This window comes from Mycteria americana, chromosome 12 (assembly GCF_035582795.1).
Source record: "Mycteria americana isolate JAX WOST 10 ecotype Jacksonville Zoo and Gardens chromosome 12, USCA_MyAme_1.0, whole genome shotgun sequence".
Classification (NCBI taxonomy): domain Eukaryota; kingdom Metazoa; phylum Chordata; class Aves; order Ciconiiformes; family Ciconiidae; genus Mycteria; species Mycteria americana.
In genome coordinates, this window is record NC_134376.1 from 1,921,599 (window position 1) to 1,947,981 (window position 26,383).

At 50.2% G+C, this 26,383-nt stretch overlaps 3 protein-coding genes across 15 annotated transcripts in view; 1 reads left to right on the forward strand and 2 right to left on the reverse strand.

Annotated features, from left to right (window-relative positions):
- TSC2 (TSC complex subunit 2) overlaps positions 1-11,345 on the reverse strand; it is a 35,818-nt gene extending 24,473 nt beyond the window's left edge. For 9 of the 12 annotated variants that reach the window (XM_075515000.1, XM_075514999.1, XM_075514995.1 and 6 more), the window contains exons 1-18: positions 10,544-10,676; positions 9,923-10,087; positions 8,941-9,027; positions 8,161-8,271; positions 7,161-7,305; positions 6,909-7,026; positions 6,375-6,423; positions 5,846-5,971; positions 5,419-5,492; positions 4,942-5,068; positions 4,141-4,284; positions 3,776-3,913; positions 3,458-3,561; positions 2,588-2,669; positions 1,516-1,671; positions 1,069-1,185; positions 404-526; positions 7-113 (exon numbers count right to left, since the gene is read on the reverse strand). In XM_075515000.1, coding sequence (XP_075371115.1) covers positions 7-113; positions 404-526; positions 1,069-1,185; positions 1,516-1,671; positions 2,588-2,669; positions 3,458-3,561; positions 3,776-3,913; positions 4,141-4,284; positions 4,942-5,068; positions 5,419-5,492; positions 5,846-5,971; positions 6,375-6,423; positions 6,909-7,026; positions 7,161-7,305; positions 8,161-8,271; positions 8,941-9,027; positions 9,923-10,087; positions 10,544-10,633 — 2,063 coding nt within the window. In that variant the 5' untranslated portion in view covers positions 10,634-10,676. Of the gene's footprint in view, positions 1-6; positions 114-403; positions 527-1,068; positions 1,186-1,515; positions 1,672-2,587; positions 2,670-3,457; positions 3,562-3,775; positions 3,914-4,140; positions 4,285-4,941; positions 5,069-5,418; positions 5,493-5,845; positions 5,972-6,374; positions 6,424-6,908; positions 7,027-7,160; positions 7,306-7,462; positions 7,618-8,160; positions 8,272-8,940; positions 9,028-9,922; positions 10,088-10,543; positions 10,677-11,089; positions 11,178-11,326 lie in introns of those variants that run through there. The other 3 variants (XM_075514997.1, XM_075514996.1, XM_075515001.1) reach the window with 3 other exon arrangements.
- Positions 11,346-11,421: 76 nt separating this feature from the next.
- On the forward strand, positions 11,422-18,484 carry NTHL1 (nth like DNA glycosylase 1). 2 transcript variants are annotated; one of them, XM_075515004.1, is made up of 6 exons: positions 11,422-11,567; positions 12,119-12,366; positions 14,481-14,651; positions 15,198-15,357; positions 17,172-17,277; positions 17,969-18,484. In XM_075515004.1, the coding sequence occupies exons 1-6, from the start codon at positions 11,492-11,494 to the stop codon at positions 18,090-18,092; spliced, it is 885 nt and encodes a 294-aa protein (XP_075371119.1). In that variant the 5' UTR covers positions 11,422-11,491; the 3' UTR covers positions 18,093-18,484. The 2 variants fall into 2 exon arrangements, with proteins under 2 accessions (XP_075371119.1, XP_075371120.1); XM_075515005.1 differs by lacking the exons at positions 17,172-17,277; positions 17,969-18,484 and adding an exon at positions 16,756-17,103.
- A 579-nt stretch (positions 18,485-19,063) lies between these two features.
- The window catches only part of NHERF2 (NHERF family PDZ scaffold protein 2), a 41,020-nt gene continuing 33,700 nt past the window's right edge, over positions 19,064-26,383 (reverse strand). The window contains exons 5-7 of the mRNA XM_075515003.1: positions 25,812-25,855; positions 25,093-25,155; positions 19,064-21,927 (exon numbers count right to left, since the gene is read on the reverse strand). Of these exons, the coding sequence (XP_075371118.1) occupies positions 21,769-21,927; positions 25,093-25,155; positions 25,812-25,855 (266 nt within the window). The 3' untranslated portion in view covers positions 19,064-21,768. The remainder of the gene's footprint in view (positions 21,928-25,092; positions 25,156-25,811; positions 25,856-26,383) is intronic.

Genomic DNA, 26,383 nt, shown 5'->3' on the forward strand with positions numbered 1-26,383 from the left:
ACCTACACAAAATCACATAGACAGTAAGGGCTAAACCTCACTGCTCCATCCTTGTTGGAAAGGCCAAGACGGTGGAGGGAGTCAGCTCGAAGCATCAGCAGGAAATCAAATACCTGTAACAGAGAAGACACTGGAATCACTCAAAACCCAAACCAGTGGAATACTCTCCCGCCTCCCCATGTGACACTTTTGCAAGTACAAAGGGATTTTTAATAGATGCTGTGGCTAGCTCTGTACGAGGCATCGCTTCTGGTGTTACAGTACATATACACACTCTTATTAGCCAAAAAACGTTTAATTTTACTTCTGGCAAGCTCTAGAGCACACATTCCCCACCTGCCACCCAAGAATTCCAAAGACAGCATGCAGCTCTCGACCTGAAAGCACAGGTTACTGCTCATACCTGCAATCTGATGCTGCTGGCAACAGCAAGGCTGTACGCGTATATATAATGGCGTTGGACGTGGTGAATCAGCATCTCATACACCCGCGTTGCATGGCTGGAGGGTAAGCTGTAGAGTTTTGTCTACAGAGGAACAGAAACACAAAGCAAAAGGCAGACTGACACTTGTTATTCAGAAATGTGTATCTGCACTGAGAATTCAGGAAAAACACAGCAAAAACTTGCTCCTGAAAGCAAGACGAACAGATGGCTCTGGACAGAACCTCTGCAAAGACTCCACAGCAACCCTGCCTGGCTCCAGACGGGCACTGGCTGGAACAACCAGCTCTTCACAACTGCTTAACCATGTCTCGGGACATGCTACCCAAACACAACGGATCTATTCAAGGTTATGAACCACTCCCTTTCTGCTGGTTTATGAACACATCTGGCCTCCGCACATGAAAATGTGCTCATGTTCATTGTACAATGGAAATTAAGAAAATAAAACATTTAGCAAACAGTCGTACAGTACTCAAAAGCAAAAGGAGTGACCGAAACAAGAGTTAAAATATTAAGTGGACAAAAGTCGGAATATTCAATAGTGGGAGAATGGTTACCTAAAAAGCCAAGCCCAGCAGAAGACTATTCTGAAGAAGACGTGTTTAGTGCTTTGCAGCATTTACCTGAAGAATTATCAGGAGTCCAAGAACTGCTGTCTTGACATCCTCCAAAGAAGCAGAATACGAGAGCAAGTCCCTCTCTTCCAGTTCAGAAGGAGAGGAGAGAGAATGTGCAGCCACCTTTTAAAAAGAAAAGCAATACATGGTTTAAATCTGCAACACACCTTTTCTTTATTTCCTGACCTTCCAGGATGGAAAGACTACAGCAAGTCATCCTTGCAGGAAATTCTGCAAGCTCTGTCAGGTAGCTCGGAGGTGTGTTGATAGGGTTTCTAAAGCTCCCTTCCACTCCACACTTCAGGCTTGCATCCTCCAAAACCCAGCAATTTTACAATAGCCTAGTGAACCGTGCAAGTGATAACAGTCCTGGGTTAGTCTCCTCAGTCACAGTAAGAGGACCTGGCAAAAGATGTGGCGATACTACTGACAATTGACCAAACCCTGCCTCACCTTTTCTATGATATCAAGCAAGCTGTTAAAGTGATGTGTGTTGCAGCCTTCAGCCAGGTCTACGAGTAGCTGAGTGGCCAGTTTTCGGACTTGATGGTCTTTATCCTCTGGAATGTGAGCCAGCTGAGAGATCACAACCAAGTTTATCAGCTCTTCCTGCAAGAGGACAGACCTTAATAAGCCTTGACATTTTGCTGTCAGTTGTTCAATCAGCATGTTAAAGAGACAAATAATTACAAACAAAAGAACACTGATATTGTGGTATCAGGCTTGTTCCTCAACTAACTGTTTCGTTCCTTGATCTTTCCTCTTTCATCCAATTAAGTATTTCTGTATGCTGTCCCTCCAAATATTTATGACTTTTGTTGAATTTGGATTCAATGCTTTGGGTTTTGTCTGCCCTACAGACTTGATAGCCCAGGCTCAAATAGACTGTTGACAAGGGATTTCTAGGGCTTGGTTTTTTTGAGAGAGAGAGGAAACATGCAACAGCATCATGTTTTCACAAATCCTGAAGGAATCCAAGAAGCACCTCTGCCCCTTCCTGTCCTCTGACACTCTGGGTACATTCCAAGGAGCTGAAGACATCCCCAGAGCTCTTCTGTAACTCCTCTCTCAGACAGCTTCCATCTTGGATTGCAATTAAACTGCAAGCACCAAGACAAGTCGATCTGCTCACGTCAGATTATTTCCAGGCCTCCTCTTTTTACAAAGCTTTTAAATAAACTCTGCATCTCTCACACTGACTTTCCTTTCTTCCAAAACAAAATGTATATGGAATTAATGACCTTAAAACAGGGAAGCAAATACACAACCAGGTATGTCCTCAAAACACAGCAGCTCCCACTGCAAGTTGCACATACCTGTATCCAACCAAGCACAATTAAAAGGCAAGTCCTCCTACAACCATCCTAAAGAAACATGTCTACTGCGTGCAACATTTAAAAAACAGTTCTGTGCATTCCCCAGTGGCAGAGACGACCTGAAGCACACCATAAAACATGCCTCACCAAAGCCTTTCCCACCCACTTAAGATCTCACATGTGATCATCAGAAACAGATAAACACACACCTCATAGAACTGCCTGTTAATACTCAGGACAAAGGACAAGACATCCAGAACTTTAATACGAACAGCACTACGACTTTCGTTCCTAAAATGGGAAGAGCAAATTCAAGATGAATAAAATAAAGTTGCTGATATTTAGGGAAGGGGGGAGAGGAGAAAAGGAAAGTAAAACTAAAGTAAACTAGGAAACTTCTTAAGAGTTAGAACAATAACTGTTAGAGAATAGCTTAGCCTTCAGTTAATATCTCTACATACGAAATCAGATTCAAGAACAATTGGAAACTGGAATCCCAATTCAGCTTTTACTACTTCTGGAGACCTGTAACTGCAGTTTTCCCATTTCCAGTCCAAACTAGGAAGCACATGTCAGAAGAACAAGTGCTCTGGTGAGAAAATTCAAAACCAAACATATGGCACCGAGGAAGAGGTGCTCTTTGGCAGCATTTCACAGATGAGACAGAAGTTTGTTATTGCTGTATGTTGATATTTTAGAGCACAAGAATACATTTAGGAGTACCAATTCAAAACCAGGTAACTTTAATACTGGATAACCATATGCAATCCTCACGCTTAACAGGAAAGTCTTGTTTGGTGTCAGAACTACAAAGTGCTGTGGAGTGGAACATGTAACTGCCTAAGCTAATTGGAACAGCACCATCCAATGGAAATAAAGAAAAAAAAGGCATAAAAAACTCAGTGGAAAGTTTTTCTTCTGTGAAACAAAATCCTTTCATGTACTGTGCCCCAGAACTACCATACTTCTTAGCAGTCATTTACTACCATTAGAACTTCAGAAAACAAAATTATCTAAGATGAAAAGGTGGCAAGAAACATTTGAAAGTGCCTTGTATTCACAAAGTTATGATTTCATACCTGAAGAATCTCTCCATTAACATCTGCAGGTTGTGAATCCAGCCATCTTTGGCAGGATGAATGGATTGAGCTCTGTATGTTATCAAGTTTAATACAGAAGATTCCTTTCATGGAAAGATCAAGAATTTTTTTTTTAGTGTATAAGCAAATACAATATATCCATTCCCCCAACACCCACCCCAAGAATAAGGCTCATATAAGTCCTTGCTGTGATTTTCTGACCACTTGCTATTTTAGGACTCCCAACTTTCAACTGTACTGAGTAACAAAACAGATTCAACTGGCAACAAAGGAAGTCGATAATAAGTAAATTCTTACTGGTCTCTGATCAGCACATCTTTCCACCAGCTCAAAAAATCTCTCTTCAGAGCCATGGAATTCATTCTGGTCACAGAGTTCTTCTACTGTAGTCAAAAGATCATGTACAATGGACTTAAGTTCCTGGCTCTCCAAACTCTGAAACAGAGACAAAAACATTCCTAAAAGACTTCCACCTTACCGAAAAGTGCTAACTGTTAAATACAAACAGAAAACTCGGTTGAGAAGCACAGTATCGAGAATTGGGCTAAACCTTCATTCAGCTTCAAAGTTCACTAGAGTGTACAAACAGGAGATCAATTTGCAAAAATATTTATGGCAAGGTCTTTTGATTGAAAGCACATCAAGACAGGCTCAACACTTACCTGCAGCTGTTGCAGTAATCGCTCCATGATGTCCAAAAGGATATCCCACGTTACAGCTTGCAGCTCCTTCCCATACTTCTTTATCAGACGTGTTATGGACAAAACTATCTCATAAGACACAACTGCATTGGGACATGTCATGGCCTGGAATACAAAGTATTTCAGTCAGTTAACAGTTGGAAAGCAGTGATCAGAAACCCTCTTAAATTCAAATGAAGCACGCCTTACTAATTAGGAACTTAGCCTGAAGGTCTGAGATAAATATATTCAAGTCTATACACACAAAGGGCAAAGAACCATTTTATAAAGCGCAGTTATGCGCTCTTGCAAACAGCTGTAGATCAGACGTCAAATACAGTCCCGTCTTACAGAGCAGACTCATGAGGTTAAAGCTAGCAATTCCTGCTTGATGCCCTTGGATGAGAAAATGTTGAGAGCGCTCTGAGGCTGTCCCTGAAGACACCATCCCTCACTTTTTGTACCAGACACTGGAAAGAGTGAAAGTTTTGCTTTGTTTTTATTTTTTAAGCTAAAGTACCCACAATGTAGATATTTGATGAAAAGAACTCAGACTTTGCTTTTCTGGCCAACAAAGATATTCCAGAAGGAGGCCTCAGTTTCAAACTTAAATCCTCTGTTGTTTTACTGTTTCCCCATGCTTCACCCTATACTCAAATTGCTGTTTCTCATCTTTCAGGCCTACAAAGATCTCTTCGGTGCAGGGGACCACATTTTTGTTCTAAATTTGTACAGGTCCAGAGGTATACCTGATGAAAAAGTTCCTCCAGCATCCCATCCTACCTTGAGGAACGAAGGCAGCACTGAAGTTGGGGAATTCTTGAGTGAATTGAGGCGATGAGCACCCCACAAAGCCATCCCAACAAAGAACACAGCTCCTCTCAGCAGTGCTGCATCCGCCATGTAAGCTCTAAGAACAGATGGAAGGAAAGTCTTAGGCCATGCTACAATTATTTTAGCATACAAGAGTCAACAGGAAGAAACACCGTCACAACAGGAATTCCCAGCTGTTATGCATCAGAGCCTTGCACAGCAATTTACAAGCATTAAAAGCAGAAAATCATTTAGTACAACTTTAAACAAAGGAAAATTCAATTCAGGAAAGCCAAAAAATGAGCACTTCAGCAGCATAACTAGGAAGGGAATTCATTTCTAAGCATCAGAACCTTCAGCTTGTTCTACTGAGGTCAGTGACTCCCTATCTGTCTCGATGGGACTTCTCCTGAACTCCTTGGGTTTTGTTAGATACACCTTCTTTACCTGTCTTCCATGATCCTGCACATGTTGTAGATGGCACTGTGTCCCAAATGAGTTCCCAAAAGGTTGCGCATAAGCTGCAAATTCAAAGACAACACTTAAATATCCAATTGTTAAAACACTCGTTAGCCTAAATATGCAGTTACCTGGCCGATCATGCCCACTTATGGTAAGTAAACGTGTCCAGCCATTTCCATGCCACAACAGAAGCCTGTCACATCAGCTGAGAGGAAACTATGGGTAAATTCCATGGACATGACAGGACTTACACTAACAATCTGCTGATCCCTTAATACTTGAAACAATTTTTAATTTACTCTTAAAACTAAACTGAAATTTATGGCAGATGTGCACAGGCACATCTGACACTTCATCTATGAGGCCAGAAGACCAAACTCATTAAAAAACAAAACTACAAGAAAGTTCTGACCTTCCAGCACGGCTCGCAGAGCTCCTTCACGTTGATGGTACGGCACAAAGTGATGATAAATACTGGCAGGTTCTCTGATGGCAGACAGTTATAGCAAACAACTGCATCTAGGACTTGCAAGGAAATCTTTGGGGAAGAGAAAGACAAAATGGTTACACACTTCTCTAGGAATAAAGCAGGTCAAATGCTAACCTGGCAGACCCAGGAAATCTTCTGGAAGTCAAAAGGGATACAGATATGTCTTTTTTTTTTTTTAAATCATTGCAAGATGGAAAGTAAACCATAAAACGCACTGTTGAAACACTGATTCGCTTATCAAATTTATCAATGCTCTGTTTGTTTTAGAATAAAATGATTATTGGTGTACGAGATTCAGCGTCTTACAAATACTTCATAACATTGTATTAGCTCTCTTGTAAGATGAGAATAAACTGAGAGGAGAGTCTGATGATCTGATTTTGTTTGTAAAAGTTAGTTTCAAAGAATTTCAAAGAACTCTAAAGTACTAAGAGAGACTCAAATTACTGACCTCTATGTCCACAGATGATGAAGTCTGAATGCACAAGAGGCATATCTTGCTGTTAGGAAAGAACACTTAATTATAATTGTCTGCTTAATATGATTTTAGGCAAATTATAAAGAGCCAAAACAGACAAGTAAATTGGCATGTTATTTTACTGATCATTCCCCTTACTGTGGCATTGTTGATAACACTCCTAGAGACACTGAACACTACAATCTCTTTATAAAAGTTAGCTTAAAGTTGCACTTAAATGCAACTCAGTACGCCTACACGAATACAACAGCAGAGACCCTTTGCGAGACTAAGCAATGCAATCAGGTCCATCAGATGGAATGGGGAAAGCACATGCAGTTAAATTAAAACAGATCTGAACATTATACGACTGAAAATCAAGTATTTGTCAGAAATGTCAAGTATGACCTGGAATGAAACAGATCCAGATTGGATGAAAAAAGATTCCACTTATCTGTATATTGATCTGCAACTTTCTCCTGTAATTTACCAAGAATAAGCATGTAGGAGTTAAAAAAACCAACTTACTGGACCATGTCAGCTACATAGTCTTCCAGATAGCAGCTATTGAATTTCACCAGGTTCACTAAAACCAGAAGGAACTCAGAAGACAAACCAACATCCATCCACTGTAGTACAAAGTCAGCTAAAGAAGGAAAACAAATTGTTACAATATGCTTTCTCCCCAGAAGTGTTATCACCACCTTTTTCTCGTGTCACTGAATGCCTGTCCCTTGACTTATTCCCACCAAATTGAAGAGGGGTACAGACAATACTCACCTAACTCTTCTTCTAAGTAGGTGATGTATCGTCCATTCTCCGTTAGAGCCTTGAATACTTCAAGCCGTTCATGCAAGTCTTCATTGGAGGGATAGTCCTTAATAACCTTAAAAAAATGTGCTCTGAGGATCCCTAATCTTTCACCCTTAAAAAAAAAATAAAAAGAGGAGGGGAGGGGAATAACAGGGTCAATAATGAAAAAAGACAGTTAAGGCCTGGACCTTATCAAGGTCTGTAACAGTAATCTTCATGCTTGAAATTATTTTCTTTTCCTATGGGCTATGAAAGTCTCCTGAAAATACCTCCAGCCTCTACTGGCTACTGACAATGGCTCAGGTCTTCTCAGCCTGTTGTATCAGCACTCAGGGCTGGAGGCATTTTGTCCAGCAACACCCAGACAGCATCCAATACACAACGTAATCCATGGAAACTGCAACTGACAGCACTGCCAGTAGAGCATTTTAAAAAACCCAAGCCAACAAACCAGAATCAATGCCTATTCTTTTCATAAGCCTCTATCCCTACTTTTTCAGAATACTTTGGTCTCATATAGTCTTAACATTTGTATAGCACATTGTGAAATCTGAAGAATTCATAGTATGCTTGACTTGGCCAGGCTAGAGAAGTATCTCATACAGATTTTTTTGCATACTTGACAGGCTGAAACATCAAAAACAGCTGCAGACTAGGACTAATAGGTCTGGGCAAAGACCATATAAAATTTGCTGTACTATGCTGAACTTAACCCCAAGTATTTCCTCTTTTTCAAGAACATTGCCCCAAACCAGAAAAGTTTTCTACAAGTTATATGAAAAGTTTTGCTATGAGGTCAAACCAAGACTTTAAGTTTAAATGCTTCCTCTTCCCCTTTACTAGGCACAACCAAAATAAGAAACATGGAAAGCTGTAGAGAAGAGCCACCCAATATTTTTCCATGTTCATACTCTGCACAAACCCTAGTTTAAGTGTAGTGTTTCTTCTACAGTTTGTTTGTTTTCACCTGTCCTTGAACGATTGACTTCAGCAGATGAAGAACAGCATGTCTGGCTTCGACGGGGCGCTCTGGCTGGAGCATATCAGCTACCACTTTCCATATTGCTTCCACTGCATGCTGAAAATAAACACAGGAGACAGGCAGTAGTAGGAAAGTTAAGCTTCTTCTGGGATCGTTACCCAGTAGGCCAGTCATTAATTATGGCAAGTTAACGAACAAGATCGCCAGGGATTTCATGTCCAGAGCTCTCTTTTCCGAGGGACACTCTCACCTGCCTGGTCATAAGCTCAGATGAACCACGAGAGACACCAAATCCCGTCCTACGTGACAACTTGCACCCCAGTAACTGAAGTTCTTCATTCACACACTTACTTCGGTGTGAACATTTGTGCAGAAACCTTCACCCAAATACAAGATGAGTTTAAAACCAGTTTGAGGTTGCTTATTAACAAGACAGAAGGAGCTAGCAAACACCTCTTCTACAGGATTACCATCATCTCCCGTGAACTATCCTGAACGGGCCTGCATATTTGCAGCATTCTCCTTCCATTCAGTTCAGGAAGCCCATCAGCTGCGTCCTCTCTGCTCCACAGTTGGCAGGTGGGACAAAAGTAATTGCCTTGGCACACGAGCCACCCTTTTACAGGTTTGGACAGCACAAAACAGTTTCTGGGATTACCAATTTTAAAAGGCAGGAGCTAAACTACAGGAGCCTCTTATGACAGGTTAAGAGCTGTTGCTTAAATTTTCATCCTTCCAATGTTCACTGAACACTTTGAAACTTACCTCTTCAATTTTTTTTGTTTTTGCCACTTCACAAATTTGACTGATTGCTCGTATCCTGTTACTTAATCCACATTCTATGCTCAGTTCCTGGAAAGAGATGTAGAAATAAGCTAACAGTTTATCTTATTAGAAACACTTATCCATTTCTCAAAGGGGATCATGAACCACTGAAAAATAAATTACACATTTGTCCAAAATGATCTAACCATTATTCATCACTGGAGCTTTTCAGGAATTTCTCCAAAAACTTTTTTCCATTAGCAAATGATTTGTCAAAACCAGAACTTTCACAGAACTGGAGCCAAGCAGCTTTTCACCTCCAGGACAGAACATCTCATTTTCTTCAAAAAGTTTGTAACTCACTGACTGTGGCACTCGCCCAGTTCATGGGAGAAGGGCAGAGAAAGGAGGGATGTTAAGTCCGGCTTCCCAGCCTTCCAGCAAGTAAGAGCTTGGCTGCTCCAGCACAGACAGGAAGGGATTCTGGTCTCCTTCTCCCTTTTATGTGTTTTCCTCCCTGTGTGCCAACTATTCTGGTTACAGATTTGCCGCACCAATTACTGGAATAATTTTTTTTTTTTTTTTAATTTTCACAAAACCATAAGGTTTTCATAAAATAGAAACAGTTTCCAGCTTGTGCTAACTGCCACCAGGTGAGCATCAGCTCATCATCAAGCTCAGACTATAAAAAAGAGCAACGTATTTTGAGGAAACACCCTGTAACCCGATGTAAGACAACACCACCCTATCAAATATCTCAAAAGTGTTCAAACACTGAATAATTAAAATGCTGTAACTTCAAAGTAGGTGAGTTTTACATCCATTTCACTAGAGAATGAATTGAGAGATCAGGTAAAAAGGCATGATCAGAGAAGGAACGAATATCAAAACAGAAAAGAGAATGAGCAAGCCCTCCTTCCAATCCTCTCAGCTCAGGTACTCCAGGCACTATCCCCACCTTTACTACGGTCAGTTCTCGCACCTTGAGTATTTCTGCAGTGATGATAAACTCTGTTTGCTTGCCCTCCGACGACTTTGAACTTCCCCGGGATGTTCCCAGCCCCAAGAGATTCCTGAACTTCTCCTTCAGTCCAGAATCCTTGCTCTGAGGCTTTGCCATTGCTGACAAGCAAGCAGCGCCGAGTCCCTGCAAATACCGAATGAGGGTTCTGTTAAGGGAGGCCCAAGGGGAAAAGAAAAGCAGGAAAACACCAGTAACAGCCATCACACCGTGGCTTTTATGAACAGCTCTGGTGTCTCAAGCCGTTTCAAACAGGGAAGAAGCCCAACGCTGAGGACAAAACAGCGAGGAGCCTGCACGCATGAGGAGCCCGCACCGCTCCTGTCTTCAGCACCCGCATCCTGCAGCTATCCAGGGAACGGGGAGCTCTGGGCTGCCATTTTCTGGGAGCTCTGAATGCCCGGCACAGAGCAACCACCGTTTTAGAACCGCTGAGCTGATTTTTGAGGTATAAACACACACACACACACACTTTTTGGCGGGTGTGAGCCGAGGTACTTGTTCCCAGTCCAAAAGCAATGGACAAGCACACAGCACTGTAAAGTAGATGTCGAAAGTAGCAAGACATGAGAAAGGACTTACGAATCTGAGCGTTCCAACATCCAAATGCTGCCATGGTGAGGAGAAAGAGGGGGAGCGAGAACAAACACACCCATTAAAGCAACGGGACATCGACAGTAACGTCCTTCAGAAACTGTGTCCCCAACTGCGTCCCCAGCCAGCCCCAGCCCGCGGCCCCTCGGGGACCCCCGCACCCGGCTCAGAGCAGGACACCCGCTCCTCGCATGCTGGCCCAGCCCCAGCACCCTGCCCTCGGCACAGGCTCCCGCACAAACCCGGCAGGCCGCAGCTACGCCCCACGCCCCCACGGACATGCCACAGCCTTCCCCACGCCCCGGGGACACGCCACAGCCCCTGTCCCCGCATCCCGGGGGACATGCTGCTGCCCCCAGCCCAGGGGACACGCCATGGCCCCCAGCCCAACATCACCGGGGGGACACACCGCGGCCCCTGCTTCAGCCCGGGACAGGGCACAGTGTCCCCCCGGCCCTCCCCGGACAGGCCGGGACCACACCGCAATCCCCCCCGCACCGCCCCGGGACACGCCACAACCCCTTAGGGACACACAACGGGGGAGACGCCACAGGGCCCCGCTCCCCGGCACAGCCCGGCTCCCTGACAGGGGACACCCGGGGGCCACCCCCCGGCCGGGGGCAGCCGCCAGCCCCACACACACCCCCGGGGCACGGCAAGGCCCCGCCTCCCGCTAGGCCCCCGCCAGGCCCCCGCGCACCCCGGCCCCCGGCCCGGGCAGCGCCCCCCGCCCGGGCAACGGGGCCGCCGCTCGCCCACTCCCTCACTCACCCGCCGACCCCCGGCCCGGCCCCGCCGCCCCCGGCCCGCGCCCCGCTCCGCGCCGGCCCCCCCCGCACCGCGCCGCGCCCCGCCCCCGGCGGAAGTCCCGCCGCTTCCGGCGCCCGCCGCCCGCCGCGGGGCACGCCGGGGCCGGTAGTGCCCGGGGCCGCCGCCATGTGCGCGGCCCTGTCCGCCGGCGGGGGGCGGGCGGCGGCCCGGCGGCTCGGCAGGGCCGGGGGGGCGGCCGGAGGTACGGGGCGGGGCGGGGCGGAGATCGGTGCTTCCCCGGGCTGGCGGGGTCGTGTGGGGCCCCGGCCCGGCCTTGGCACGGGGAGGGGGCCTGGGGGCCTGCAAGCAGGGGGATGAGGGCCCGGCCCAGCCGGTGTCCGGACAGGGCGTGGTGTCCTTGTCACGTTCCCCTCGGAGCCCGGGCTGTGGCAGCACCCCGGCGGCTGTCCTGCCTGTGGCACTGGGCGAGGGCCTGGGGATGCATCTGGTCCTTCAGCAGCCTCCTGCGTGCTTGGGTCACGCGTCCCCGTAGCGTGACATGTGTCCCCAACCGTTGTCACCTGTTTCCCAGGTCCTTCCCAGCCATTCCTCGCCCCACGGCTGGCTCCAGTTAGGGCTGGGTGGATGTGAGGGGTTGCTGCTGGGTTGGGACTGTGGGGAAGACGAATTCAGCCCTCATCAGGGTCCCCCGGGTGGTTGCTGACACACGGGGCCGACGCTGGGCTCTGGTGGGAGATGAAGTCTTCTTTCCCCTGGCCTCAGGCCTGAAAATCTCTCTCCCATCTCTTGCAGTGAGCCAGGTCCACAGCACAGCCAGCGTCCCGAGGCGCAGCAGGAGGAGGAAGAGCGTCGCCATAGCCTACGAATCTGGGCAGGGGGATGGCGCGGAGCAGGGGATGTCTGAGCCCCAGAGGCCACGCTGGGAGCCAAGGGACTGGCGCCAGCAGCTGGAGCGCATCCGGGAAATGAGGAGGAACAGAGATGCTCCCGTCGATGAGATGGGAGTGGAGAAGTGTTACGACAGCAGCGCACCTCCGCAGGTAACAACACCCTGCTGCCCTGCTCTGTCAGGCGGGCACAGGAAAATACAACCCCGCTTCCGCAGCCCTCTGGTCTTCCTCATCCTCACGTTGCCCCTGGATATGTCCCATTTTGGATATCGCCAGAACAGAAAAATAAACACAAGGCATATCAGGACTCTAGGCTGGGATTGGTCCCACAAGAGGTTACTGCACAAGCGTGCGTATGAGAGAAACCCTTCATCCTGCTAGAGGAGGAGAGTCAGCCGCTGCCTCTCTGATAGCGGGCTCATTGGCTTCAGGCAGCCCTTGTGAAACGGCAGTGGGTGTTTTCTGAGATGTTCTCTGCTTGTATTCAGCCCATGCTGGGCATTAGGGACCAGCCAGCAAACACAGCTGTGAAAGGCCCTTGTCCTCTGCTTCAGCTGCTGCCAGAAGAGTTAGCAGGCTGAACCAAGAGTAGGAGCCGCAGCAAAAATAGGATGATTTTGGACTTGGGAGTGAAAACCCTGAAAGTGTATTGTGGCAGTGCTGTCTTCTGGGGAAGGCTGGCAGGGTGTGAAGGCATGTCCCTTTTTTCTTAAAAATCTCTGTAGGAGTCCAAGGGAAGTATCCAGCAAGATGGCTCTGTAATACAGAGGAAAAACAGTACGGAGAACAGGCGAGGGGAGCCGAGAAAAAACTTTCCAGGCTGCTTTTATGCTCTTCAGAGCAGTCCAGAAGCATAGGTTGGCTTCCTCCCCTCTTGCGGCCCACTTCTAAGGGGATACTGGTTGAAAGGAAGGGCCATGCTGGGATGGCACTGTGCTCCCCAAGCCTGGGAACACAATCAAAGGCCCCAGATGACACCTCCCTCCGAGGGGACCATTTGCATCAGTACAAAAAACAAAGCGGAGCGAGGCCATGGCGCGGCGCTGGGATCCGGGGCTGCAGGGCTGCGCTCTCATGCACGGTGCCGGTGTGGGAACGTGGAGATAACCCGCAGGCAGGCTCGGCGGAGCAGCGGGAGTCGTGCGCTCCACGGCGACCTGCCGGGCTCCGAGGGAGGGGTCTTGAAGACACAGCTGCACGGCTTCAGCACATGTGACGCTGTCCTTATTGCTGGCATCGTGCCTTGGGCTTGGATCCCTGGGGAAAACGGTTAGCTTTGACTCCGGATTCAGACAGCGTCACACGCTCCGCAGCCCTGTGGGCTGGCACCGAGTGCAGCTGTGGGGCCAGGGGGACCACGGTGCATGATACGGAAATAGCTTTTCTTCCCTAGGGAAGCAGGGTTGCTGCTTCCAAGAAAAAGCAGATGTGGTAACCCTCAGCTCACACCAGTGCTCCTCACACAATTTCCATGCGCTTGAAGATTACCCTACTTCCATGCGCTCAGAGATTTTTCCTGGTGCACCTGCGATTTTGTAAACTTTGTTTGTAAGAGAGCTGGAGGAAGGATTGTATCCCATGTTATCCTGGGTCAGTCCAGGTTAGTTGCATCATCCTCCTCATTCTGGTGGGGACAGAATCGCATCTGGGGAAAAATCAATTGAAAAATAGGAGGTGAATGGTCTGGGCTAAACCCTGCGTGACAGCATCAGAGGAACTTGTGGGTTTTGTGCTTCATCTCCCAGGCTCTGTCATCCCAGTTCTTTAGATTTGGTTTCATAAGGAGCTCACTGGAGCCAGATACCCAGTTCCTACTGAAGCGTAGTGGGAAAGGGATGGGATTTTCAAAAGCTCCTTTAGAGCAGAAGTTGCATGAAAAATCATTGGGCGTTTGTACTTCTGTGTCCTGCGAGGTCTCCTGAGAATCCCATCATCAGGAAGAGCTTTGTCTGACCCTTTGTGGCTAAGCACTGGCATCCTTGGATGTGAGATCCCAGCAGGCCGTAGCTGCTCTGTGCCCTTTTACACATGCTGACTGCTTAGACTGAAGGTGTTTCTTTTATCCCTTTATTGTGTGGTAGCATTAAAAGGTTATGGATTATTTCTGTTGCAGCCTTCTAGTCTCTTGTAGATGGATACAGCTGAACCAGGGTAGGTCCATGTTATGCACTGGACTGAAGATGGTGCTGGGTGGGAGAACTGAGCCCCAGAGGTGGCCAGATCCTCTCAGAGGTCTTGAGGTGTCTCACTGTCCTTTTCCCCAGGTTATGCGCTACCAAGTTCTGCTGTCGCTGATGCTCTCCAGCCAGACCAAGGACCAGGTGACATCAGCTGCCATGCTGCGCCTGAGGCAGCACGGCCTCACGGTCGACAGTATTTTGCAGATGGATGATGCGACGCTTGGGCAGATCATTTACCCTGTAGGATTCTGGAGGGTGAGTGCAGGATCGCGGCAGCACCCGACGTGCACGTAGAGGAACCCCCTCCACCGTCCTCCGCTCCCGTGCAGCTGTCTGAGACAGCTCAGAGGCCCGGGGAGGAGCGCAAGGCGGGTGCAGGCTTGTCCTTTGCAGGCTGTACTCGTGGCCAGTCGCTGAGGGGACAGCAGGAGATGGGTGCAAACCAGCCCTGCTCCTGAGAGACGCACCCCCAGCCGGTGTTCAGCCTGCGTGCCGTGCCCCGTGGTGATCTTTCCCCTGGAGTCAAGCTGAAGGCTGTATTTTACACCAGTTTTAGCAATTTGTATTCACAGCAAGATTGTTTGCTGAAGTGCCTGGAGCGCGCAGGGGAGGTTAGAGCTAATCAGGTCTCAGCATTTTGCTTTCAAGGAGAAATCAAAGACCTCTGTCTCCCCTCCACAAACTCCGGTGTGTAGCCTCACATGTAACACGCTCAGGAATGGTTTGTTTTCTGAGCTGTTTGTCTCTTTTCCCTGTATGGGAGGGCAACTTGGATTTCTGCCTTTCCCCTTGGTTTTCCAGAACAAGGTGAAGTACATAAAGCAGACGACCGCCATCCTGAAGCAGAAGTACGGGGGCGACATACCGAGAACCGTGGAGGAGCTGGTGCAGCTGCCAGGAGTTGGGCCCAAAATGGCCCACTTGGCCATGAACATTGCCTGGGACAGCGTGTCCGGGATAGGTAGGTTGGACCATGTTTTTCCCATTCCTCTCCTAAATCCTGCCTGATCCATTCCCTGGGCAGAGGGGAAGCATTGCAGCTGGGTAAACTGCCGGCCCCAGGAGCCTGATAGCATCGCTTCAGTTTAGTCATCTGCAGAGTATTTGGGTGGGTGAAGGATGTGACTCTCAACCACTCGCAGCGGATGAGTTGCTATAGGATTTAAGCAGGGATCCAGCTACTGTTTTTCCCCAAATTTGATAGCAGAAATCCTCAAGGGCGGTCACTCCCTCCCCTCAGATGCTGGTAAGCAGTGCAAGTATTGCTGAATTGGGTAGGCATCCAAAAAGATGTGCTAGCAGAATAATGCTTTGAAATCTCTTTGGTGTCAAGTGAAAGAGAGGTGGGGGTAATTTTGTGATTTGGTGATAGTTGTAGGATAGTCTGAGGTTATTTTTTTCCGGGGTTGCTTCTGTTTAAACAAATCTCATTCGGGATTTTTGTTTGGCAAGCCATAAGAGGGCAGAAGCAGGGCTTAGTAAAATTACTGTTTGAAATCGGTAATTCATGATGGGTCGTAGAAAGAAATGGTCTCAGGCAATCTGTAGCTACAGAATTTCTGATCTCTTTTAGTTCCTGTGGCTGGGCAATAGGTGACCACAGGTACATTTGCTTATTTGCCGTGTTTATTGAACAGACAGCATAGGAGAGCGCATAGCTGTACCCCGTGGAGCTGTGTGCTTTAGCAGCGATCGGCTGGGAAGAAGTCTGCGGTGGAGATGGGCCCAGGCCAGACCCAGGGCAGGTTTGCTCCTGCACGGTGCTGCTTTGAGGAGCACGGAGGGAGCGTGGCTGGCAGCAGAGCTGCGCGCAGCAGCCGGCAGATGGGGCTGGACGATCAGCTGCGGCATCCCGGAGGGCTGCCTGGCCTGGGGGCCCCTGGGGACAGATTAATATTCCAAGTGTATTTGCTGCTTAATAGAGGAGCCCTGGGAAAGCTAGGAACGGTGCCACCTGATGAATGACTGCCGCTGCGGCGAGCACGCAGCCCAAGGTCAGTGCGGGTGGCAGCTGACTCCCACAGCCCCACGGGTGAGCGTCAGCTGTACAAAATGTGGCTCTTGCGCTAGATTCGACAGCGCTTGGGGTCTGTTCTTCCCTCCCTGCAGTGGGGGAGGGAAGTCTAGAGGGAGCCAAACTAGCCAACTATTTTCCAAATAATTGTGTGCTCAGTTTTGATTTAGGAGGCAAGACTTAGTCTTCCTGTTTACAGCAGTTTCCTGGGTTTTGCCCAATTAGCCATAGAGACAGGTTTATCGCTGCTGATCTAACAATAATATACTTTGCATTCAGAGCTTTTTAGCTCAAAGCACTTTATAAACATTCGTTTAAGCCTCACAAACCCTCTTGTGTTGGTAGGTATTATGAAATGTGTTTTCCATCTGGGTAAACTAAGGGGCAGAGATTGCAACTTGCGTAACATCAGCTGAAACACAGGGAGGAAGAGAACCCGGGACAGGCTGCCCTGTGCCTGCTAGATCAGAGCACGCGAACCTTTGAAGGAAGGCTGGGTCAGATTGTGTGAGCGTGTTGCTAGCTGCGTGGTGCGAGATATCCATCCCGTCTTGCTTTTGGCTCTGGGCCTCGGAAGAAAGCAGCGCGTTTGTTCTGCGAGTGAGCTTCCCCTCCTGTTTCACCTGCCTGTTCCTGCCGGCCCGCGGAGGAAGCCCGTGCAGGGCGCTGTACCTGCTCTGCTGTGACAGGCAGCTTTTGGCTGTGCTCTCTCCGTTCAGGTGTGTCTGCCCCCACCTAAACTCTGGGCTCTCCCTTCCTAGCTGTGGACACCCATGTGCACAGGATCACAAACAGGCTGAAGTGGGTGAAAAAGGAGACCAGATACCCTGAGGAAACTCGGGCAGCGCTGGAGGACTGGCTGCCCAGGTGAGGTCTGAGACCCCAGCCTCCTTCCTCCACACCAAGCCCCTCAAGCTAGCTTCAGGAGCCGTGGCTGCACACAATCCTGCTGATAGCATTTTCAGTGACTGCACTTTGGGTCCCTCCTCTTTATGGGGGACTAGTCTGCAGGTGTTTCTCCTCTCCCAGAGAGCTGCAGCAGCACCATTTCAGCTACTTGGTTGTTTTGTGGCTATCAGGTATATCGATCACCACTATTGCAGCCAGGTACCTGGAGGTCTTGATGCCCGATTCTTGCCTTGACAAGTTTACCATGACCCAAGCCAGGTGCTTTTCTACACAGGACCTTGCTGAGCCTAATGGCCACAGCAGTATCAGACCATGGTTGGATTCTGGCCTTCATGGATGCTTGATCTTCAGTATCAAAGGCCAGCTGACAGGTACTCTGTTGCATCTCCACATCTGGCACATGCCTTAGCACAAGAGAATGACCACAGGCACTTCGTGCGTCTGTTCTCTGCTCCCCACCCCAGTTCAGAGGGATCAGGAAAGGTTAGGAGGGCTGTTCTTAGCAGGAGGCTGGGCCCTGCCTCCAGGCACCTTGGGAAGCCAAGAGGAACAGGCAGTAGGCGAAAGGGATCCATTTAAAAGCACGGGCTGTTCTTTAACCCCTCTGAGCAGCTGTATCGGAAGGCTTACGTTTTTCCTCTCACTGCAGGGATCTCTGGAGGGAGATAAACTGGCTCTTGGTGGGCTTTGGCCAGCAGACCTGCCTGCCTGTGAATCCTCGCTGCAACGAGTGCCTCAATCAAGACATTTGCCCAGCTGCTAAGAGACGCTGAGGGATCATCCGGTCTTCGTAGAGCAACAAAGCTGCTTCAGCTCAGCAGCAGCCCGGAGCTGAGCCCTAGTAAAGCTGTGCTTTGCACGGGGCTGGCTGTGTGACTGCAGGGAAACAGGAGACTGCTGCAGCCAGCTCAGCATCTCTGGGGAGGGAGCAGCCACTGGCAATGGCTGAGCTCTCCAGAGGAAAAAGGGTCTTTCAAAGTGCAGCAGTCCTGCTGTGTCAGTGCTTAAGGCTCCAGCCCCCGTACGGATGCCTGAGCGTGTCCCAGCAGAGCAGCAGGCTGTGCCGCGTCAGGAGTAGCTGGAGAGAAATGCTTTGTCCTAGGGGACTTGCTGCTGCTTGTAAATACACATTTAATAAAGGTGGTGGAGGTGGTTTTTTTCTACTCATGAGGTTTGCTGGCATTTGTGCAACACAGGGCAGAGGGAGGAGAGCATGGGTGATCTCACCAAAGCCTGAGACCATAGCAACCAGCCCTGCCAGCTGAGAGCAGGCAGCACGCAGCCTGCCAAGCCGCCTGCCTAGCCCGGGCAGCGAGGGACGCTGCAATGAATGAGGTACAGCTGAAGACTTCACCAGCCAGGATCAGAGGAGGCCACGGCCTGGACAAGTGACCTTTGGGTCCTGGTAGCAGAAGAGCAGGGGGTAATGCAGAGCAGGAGGAGGGACAGGAGACAAGCCAGTGTCACTCTTGGTGCTGTGTGTGCCAGCAAGGGTTACGGTGGCCACAGGAGCCGGGCTAGCGTACGCCTCAGAAGCTGACAGAAGGGACACCACCACCGTCTGTGTTTTGTTCTTCAGACAAAGGGCAGTGCTGACTTCATTGTGGAGCTTCAAAGGAATAATTTCAGTTACTCTTTAAACAGGCAAGGGAGGAAGCAAAGTTTATAATGTGCTAAAGAAGGCTGTAACTCTGCTCTGAAGTTCCCTACCAAACAGATGAGGAACGAGCAAATAAGTACTCGGTACATGGGAAAATGAAGTTTATTACTGCCATTACAGTGTACATTATGTTTTTACAATGCAGCTGACAGCCTTATACTTTATTGATTTTTTTTCCAAGTTAAACGTACAGGAACTGAATAACTACTACTGAGCTACAAGATGTCAGAAATATGATAAGTGCTTTAACCAGGAGCAGTTTCCATGGACTAAGCAGAGATTAAGATTTTAAAATCTTATCAGTACAGATTTGCACACCTGATTTCTTTTGATCTGCATTAAAAACTACATGTTCTTCCCCCCCCCAACTACAGCGGTGCAGTCTTGTATGAGAAATGCAGTATGTACAAACAGGTCGTTGCTCTCTGACATGCATCGAGTGCGACATTTAGGTTGGTGTAATGGGGAACACTCTGCCCTGCGCAGACCGGGGCACTGCCTGGGGTTTGGCTATGCAGGCACGGCAAGCAATGTGCATACCATGAAAAAAAAAAAAAAGGCTCCTTCAAAAGATTACTGATTTATAGAAGCAAATATTTTGGGGGCCAAAAAGAGAGCAGGTACTTGTCTTTGAAGTGGGATAGGGAAGAGGCGTCTTGTTAATGGCAGAGTCCTGGAGGGGAGGCAAACCTCTCTGCATCCTGAGCCATCATCCCACTGCCAGTCTTGTCACCGATAACCAAACACCTGTACCAGTTCCTCTCCAAAGTCATTATTTTCAACCTGTTCGGCCCATTGACGTTCCTAAAAGCTAACTTTTGTAAAAGAGAACTCATCTCCTTCACCCCTGAGCCTTTCCATGCTCTCCTGCCAGCCAGCTAACAGCCGTGGGCATCAGCTGCATCCCACGGTGAAGCCAAATGTCCTGGCTCCACTGCTGCAGTCCTCCTGCCCCGCACTGACCCGCCGCTGTGCCGAGCCCCAGCCCGCTGCCGCGGAGAGCAGTAAACGTTATAAGGCACCTTTCAGCTCGATACTTAGGAAATGCACCCAGAGCCGGTACGATATCCGTCGCGCACTAACCCAAAGGCCACGGGCTTGTTCAGCAGTGCTGGAGTAACCCAGGGCAAGTTCACAGCCGTGTGTTTTAAAATGGTCATCGATGTCTAAGTGATTGCTGCCGTTTGCTTTTAGCTGGGGAAAGTGGGTTTGTACTCGACGGTCCTGCTGTGCCCAGTCCCTTCCCACTGCTGCCTCGGCATTTGAGCTGAAATACCGGGCAGCCACCGCGGCCGGGCTTGGGGAGCTGCTGGAGCGTGGGCAGGAGGCGGCCAGCCCAGCACGGCCGGGACCCTGCCCTGGTAAAACACCTCTGTCTGCAGCCTCTGAGAGGGTCGCATCTTCCCTCATTTACAGCCAAAGGCAAGTAATAAAGAGCTTAAATGAGCTTAATTTGTAATGCTTTAAAGATACATTTTGAGGCTGTAATACCAAGAGCAGGGTGTTTTCAAAGGAGGTCACAGAAAGCCAAAGCAACCGCCCGCTCCATCACACCGCTGCCTGCTTCGTAGCCAGCCCCGCGGGGACTCCACGGCTTCGGAGGACGTCCTGCCGGTGGCGAGACAGAGACTCAGTTACGCTCAAATACCAGCCCAGAAGTAACAAACCAGGTGGGACCCGGACCCTGCTCCAGGACCCAGCACCCAGGCACAGCCACAGCCGAGCTCCACTTCCCCAGCGCCAAGCCCGCAGCTAGAGCCCGATCCCCGCGTTCCGCCCTGGAAACAGACGCTGGGTTGTGCTCGCTTTCAAGTCTGTCCAAAGAGTTTTCGTAGCATCTCGTGGCTCTTGTCTTCTTGCAAGGCTGCCGGAGCCGGGCCGGCAGCACCGTTCCTCGCACCACGGGGCAGGACTGGCCCCGCTCCCTTCCTTCCCCCGCCGCTCAGCGCTGCATTGACGGCTGCAAATGGTGAGGCCTGTGGCATTTGGGCTGTTGGGTTTGGGATTTGTTTTTAAATCCTGCCCTCTCCCCTCTGCAGAGCTGCTGGGGATGAAAAAGGGGCTTTTATTGCCGGGGCAGAAGTCACTGGTGGGGAGGGAAGTTCCTCAACTAACTGGAAACATATGGGACTTCATTTAAAAAAAAAAAAAAAAACACCAACAAAACAAATTTTTTCTTTTCAATAGCAAAGCCAACAAGAGCGATTTACAGCCACTGTCCGTTTTCCCATTGTGTGAGTAGTTAACGCTGCAGATGGGGTGTGCTGGGGAGGGGGTGCCAGGTACACCCCACCCTGCGGGCACCCACCACGGCGGGGGCACGAGGCCGTCAGACGTTTGTTTGCACAGGGGCACAGAGCATCCCATGGGGCTCAGTCTGGGACACCCGCAACACCAAAACAAACACCCCAAATTTAAAAAAAAAAAAAAAAAAGTAATAGAAGCCTAAATGATGCAGGTAAGAAACAAGAGTTAAACTCTTCCAGTCCTTTCTCATAGGAACAGGGGACGGCAGGCAGCCAGAGCTGGGCTGAAGAGCAAGCAAGAAAAGGAGCTTTGGTCACATTTGTCTTATGAGAATCGCTGGTGAGTAACAATAATAATAATAATAATAAAAAATTAAAAAAAAAAAAAAAGAGGACTTTAAAATACGCCTTGTAAAAGCAACCAGTGAAGAGCAGAGCACAAAGCATCTCACATGGACACTGAAGGACAGGGCGTAGGCACCTCAGAAACGTCCGAGCTGGGGCGGGGGCAGGAGGGTGGCGGATGGCAGCCACCAGCAAGGCTCAGAAATTGCTGAAAATCTCTCGCTTCTTGTTCCAGTCCATCTGCGGAGCTCTCTTCTTCACCCGCTTGGCCCGCACCTTCTCCTTGGCCTCGGCAGCCGTCGGGCTCAGGGTCAGCCCGCTCTCCTCAAACGGGTCTTTCTTCTCCGCGTCTCCGTCCTGCGTGGAGAAGGGAGAAGAGACGTCAGCCCATGGCAGCATCCCCCCCGCCGCCACGAGCACGGCCACGGGGTCCTGCAGCGTTTCACCCCACGCAGCCCCAGGAGAGGCGTTTCCTCCAGCGCGCACGATAAGCTAACACGCAGGGGTGGGTTTTTTGGAGCAGAAGGTCAAAGTCCCTCCCCTGTGCCGCGTCTGTGGTTTCACTGGCGGCGGCAGCACCCGCGTAGCCACAGAGTTAATTACTACATTGCGTTTTGTGGGGGTTTTTTCCCTGCCTGAAGAATGCGTGGCTGCCACGGCTGGAAGTGGAAAAGCAGAAACACAGAAGCTGCTGCCAGAGGGAAAACAAGCTGCTCCGCTCGTCTGCTGGGAAAATGAAAAATAAGCCTCTGGTGTGGGCAGAAAGCAGGGACGAGGGAGCAAGCTGGGTGAGCCTCAGGGCTCACAGGGAGGGGTTGCGGCAAGACCCCGCCGTGTTCGCCTGCCCGGGCACCCGTTTGCTCCCAGAGCACCCGTGGCTGACCGAGGCGGGGATGGGGGTGCGGGGGAGGACAGCAGCGGCTGTCTGCGTGCCCAGCTGGCCATGCCCAGCACGGCCGCCGTAAGGTGCCAGTCGAGGGACTATTTGCTTTGGGAACTGTATTGAAAACAGCATCTTTCCATCTGCTTAATATAAGTACTTCTATAATAAGAAAATTAACTTTCCTTGCTGAAGTCGCTGCCGCTGCAGCAATGTGCCCTCAAGCCAGAAACCCCAGGTGCCCCTCCACTGACCCTGACCCTCTTGTTCCTGCAGAAGGTGAAGGACGGCCACCATGTCCTCAGGCTACAATTAACGGCCTGGCCAAAATGCTTTTACTCCATTGCATCCCTGCTGGGGACAGACCCCACACCAGGTCTCCGAGCCCCTCAAACCCCAGAGGTCTGGGAAGCATCGTCCCTGCCGGGACTCGGTTCATCAGAGCTGGTTTCAGCGGGCAGCACGCTCCGTAGCAGGCGCAATCTAAAGCTTCGGCTTCATCGATCACATCTGTACTGAGGCTTTGCCAGGTCTCGGTGCCGGGCAGGGTGGAGGTGCCCGAGGAGACCAGCTCGGGGAGAAGCGGCTGGACCCCAGAGCTGCGCTCTGCAAGCACCACACTCATGTCAATAGTGGGCAAACGCACAGAATCAAGACCTTCAGTTTTAAGGAAACATTTTAAAGCCTGCCTACCCACGTTGCTGCCCTACCACGCATGTGAAACTCCAAAATGAGGATTTCTCAAACCCTAGTCATTTCACTGATAACCACGGGCAGGTCCACCAGCGCTGCAAGATGACGACTCCAGCTTTGCTCTGGCTTACGAATGCAAACTGAACCGGGTGGTGGCTCGCATGAGCACGCCAGGCTACGAGCTGGGGGGCAGAGCCGCAGGCAACCCCCCTGCCATGCCCCAGGGACGGGTTTCTAGTGCGGAGGTGGGACAGCGATCCCTGAAACAGCCCAAAAGCGACTCCACGGGAGGAACCGCTGCGCTCGGGCACCGGGACACAGCCCGGTTTTCCAAAGGCAGCGGCCATTGGGTCAGGACACGTATTATTTAATGCTCAGAGAGAAACGGAGATGCCAGACTGCAGGCGTTTGGCCACAGCTCTCGGACACAGCTGGAGTTGGAGATGTTTTAGAGGCTCGGGGTGCTCAGAAGAGGCTGCCTGAGCACTTGCTGCCGTCAGGCAGGGGACAGCACAAGCACTGAGAACCAGCAGAGACCCCACAGAGCACCTGCACGGGGGCATCCCTCTATTTTCAGCGGAGCCTCATGCTAAAGGTAAATTTTTGAGCACTTTAGAAATCCCCTACTTATTATTTTAAGAAAAAAACCTGCTAAATTAATGACTCTGAGAGAAAACCGATCTATGCCTTGTGTGTACTTTTGGTCGCTCGTTCACCTTGCAGAGCGAGGTCTGCCTCTTCTCCGGCCCTTCGCTGCGGCTTTCAGCCAGGCTCCACCAGAGAAACAGCCCCAGCCCTGCAAGCAGCCCTGCGGGTCACCAAATCCACGCTTCCTCCCGTCCTGAGCAGCTCCTTTAAACACTGTGGTAAATTCACTGTGCTCCAAGCTAAAAGCAATTTGGCTTTTTTAAATTTTAGCCTGCCTTGTTCCTGTTAGCAGCACCTGAACCTCACCACTCCGCTCCTCCTGCCCTCCCGCCTCCCCAGCCTCGCCTCCTGCCCTGTAGCTCGTCAGTATAATTACACTTCAGATCCAAAACTCTTGTAGACAGCCTTTCATCTTACACCTCCTTTCAAACTATTCGAGCACGAGTCACTGCCCAGCGCAGCACTAATTGCCTTGCTGCCGTTACCCCTTGACGTTCTGGGCTCGGTTTGGGGCAGTGCCACCTCCTCCCCGAGGCCGCGATGCCCGAAGGGACAAGCGCATGTCGAGTCCTCCCAGAGCCAGGGGCTCCCCCAGGGAACGGAGCCCGCATCCATCCGCACCCTTGCAAAACTCATCCGTTAATAGGGGACATCTGCTGCTGCTGGCAGAGGCCGTGCAACCCCCACAAGCTTTTCTGTCCCTCGGACAAAGAGGGGAAAGAATTTACAGCCTGGAGATGGCCCGTGGAGCTGGCAGCTCGCTGGCAGGGGACAGACACAGTCAAGTAACCCAAACCTCGCGCAGTCTCCTTAAACTCAATTTAGCCAAACCCATCTGAAGGCAGAAGCGAAGGGAGGCAGAACCCGATAGGATTTAATTCGCGTTTGAATGCTGCTGCCCCTCTCAGCTGCCGTTTGCAGGGGGCACTTTGCAGATGCAGTTTGCAGATGCTCATCTTTGCACGCACGACTCCGTGACAGCAGCTTGTGCTGCTACAGCACACGTCACCCCGAGGGTCCCGAGCCCTTGGCCAGCCACTTGAAGGAGTTATCCCAGAAACGCGGCCGCTTCCACGCTGGAGCCAGGAGCTGCTGACGGCTCACGGCTCCATTTCGTGCACATCTACAGTGCAAGGGACGAAAGAAAACTCTGTGTTTTGCTTGCTGGATAGATACAAGTGTACCTAAGTCTGCGAGACAAAACTGAAAATGCATTGAAAGGCATTGTTACACAGTACGATAAGGCAAGTATGTACCTGCAATAGGATGTGAAAGGGAGGGGGAATCTTTGGGGTTTTTACCTCTGATTCCTTCCCGGGACTTTGAAGGTCGCTGTGAGATGAAGATGTGGATCCTCCATTCAGCTAGCGGAAATTAAAACGTTAGTCCAGTTTGCACAAAGACAGAATTAGAAAAAAAAATAAAAAGCTGGGCAGAAAAACGCTCCAGCCTGGTGGGGACAGACATCCCAGCCGCCGCGCCAGGCAGAGAGCAACGCCTGGCTCGTCCAGGGACAGGAACGGAGCCCGGAGGGAAGGGTCCTGCCAAAGGCACCCTGCACACGCGTGCACACACGGGAGCTCCCTGGGATTTGCCGGCAGAGCCGCTGCTCTCCAGCATCCCCCATGCCAGGCAGAGCACGTCCCCGTCCCCGTCCCGCCAGCCGCTCAGCTCCTCTGTCACCGGGAGCAGCGATTAAATGGGGCTGAAACCAGCCTTGTTCAACCCCTAAATTAAAGCTGCAGCAGGAAGCAATTAAAATCAGCCAGCAGCAGTTAAGCTGAGCTAAATGAGCCTTGGGGACATTACGAGCAACCCTCTCTGCTCTGCAGGCTGGCGAGTCCCCCCGACAGGCTCAGGGGTCACAGGTGGGAGGCAAGGAAAGCCGGCATGCCAGGGGCCTGGCCTCTCGCCCCCGATCCCTCTCGATCACACCGACACGTTTCCCTAAACTGAGCTAGCCCAGGATGCTGCCCAGCCACCCCGGCCGTCGGGGCGTCCTGGAGCAGGCAGGACTCACCTGAGTCTGTGCGGATCCGTTTGTCATGGGCTGAGGTACCACACCTATAGACCACATAAAGAAAATACACGGTACATACGCTCAGCTGGGATTGCTGGCCTCGGGTCCCCCGCAAGCACCCCTCAGCATCGCCCACCCGCCCGTCCCCAGCCTGCCTTCTCCCTTGCCCACCCCACCAACTCAGCGTCTTGTCTCTTGACTTTGTCCTGCGCTTCTTCCCAGCCCATGCAAAAGCCTGTCCATCCCCCTTGCGCCCTTCTGGAACCAAATTCTTTCCAATTCCCCTGACTTCACTTGATTTCACCCTGTTTTCATCAGAAGAAAACACCTTCCAGGAAGGGGACCAAGTAACTTCCTTCTATGAGCACTAAATTCAGCACACTCCCTTTTTTTTTTTTTTTGACTGTTAAGTAATTTTTCTTCAGAAACTGTTTAAACAGAAATCTTAAAAACCAACCCAGTGTTCTTCGCCGAAATCAGCATCTTGTTGGTGTCACAACAGCGTGTGGCAAACACCCCGCTCCCCAGGTACCCTGGCTTTTTTTTTTTTTTGCTCACTTCCAACGATTTGC

Bases quoted from the DNA above. Each gene is read 5' to 3' on its own strand.
- NTHL1 (XM_075515004.1), top strand. From the start codon at position 11,492: ATGTGCGCGGCCCTGTCCGCCGGCGGGGGGCGGGCGGCGGCCCGGCGG. The intron at 11,568-12,118 runs GTACGGGGCGGG...CATCTCTTGCAG, and splicing joins GGCCGGGGGGGCGGCCGGAG to TGAGCCAGGTCCACAGCACA. The intron at 15,358-17,171 runs GTAGGTTGGACC...CTCCCTTCCTAG, and splicing joins GGACAGCGTGTCCGGGATAG to CTGTGGACACCCATGTGCAC.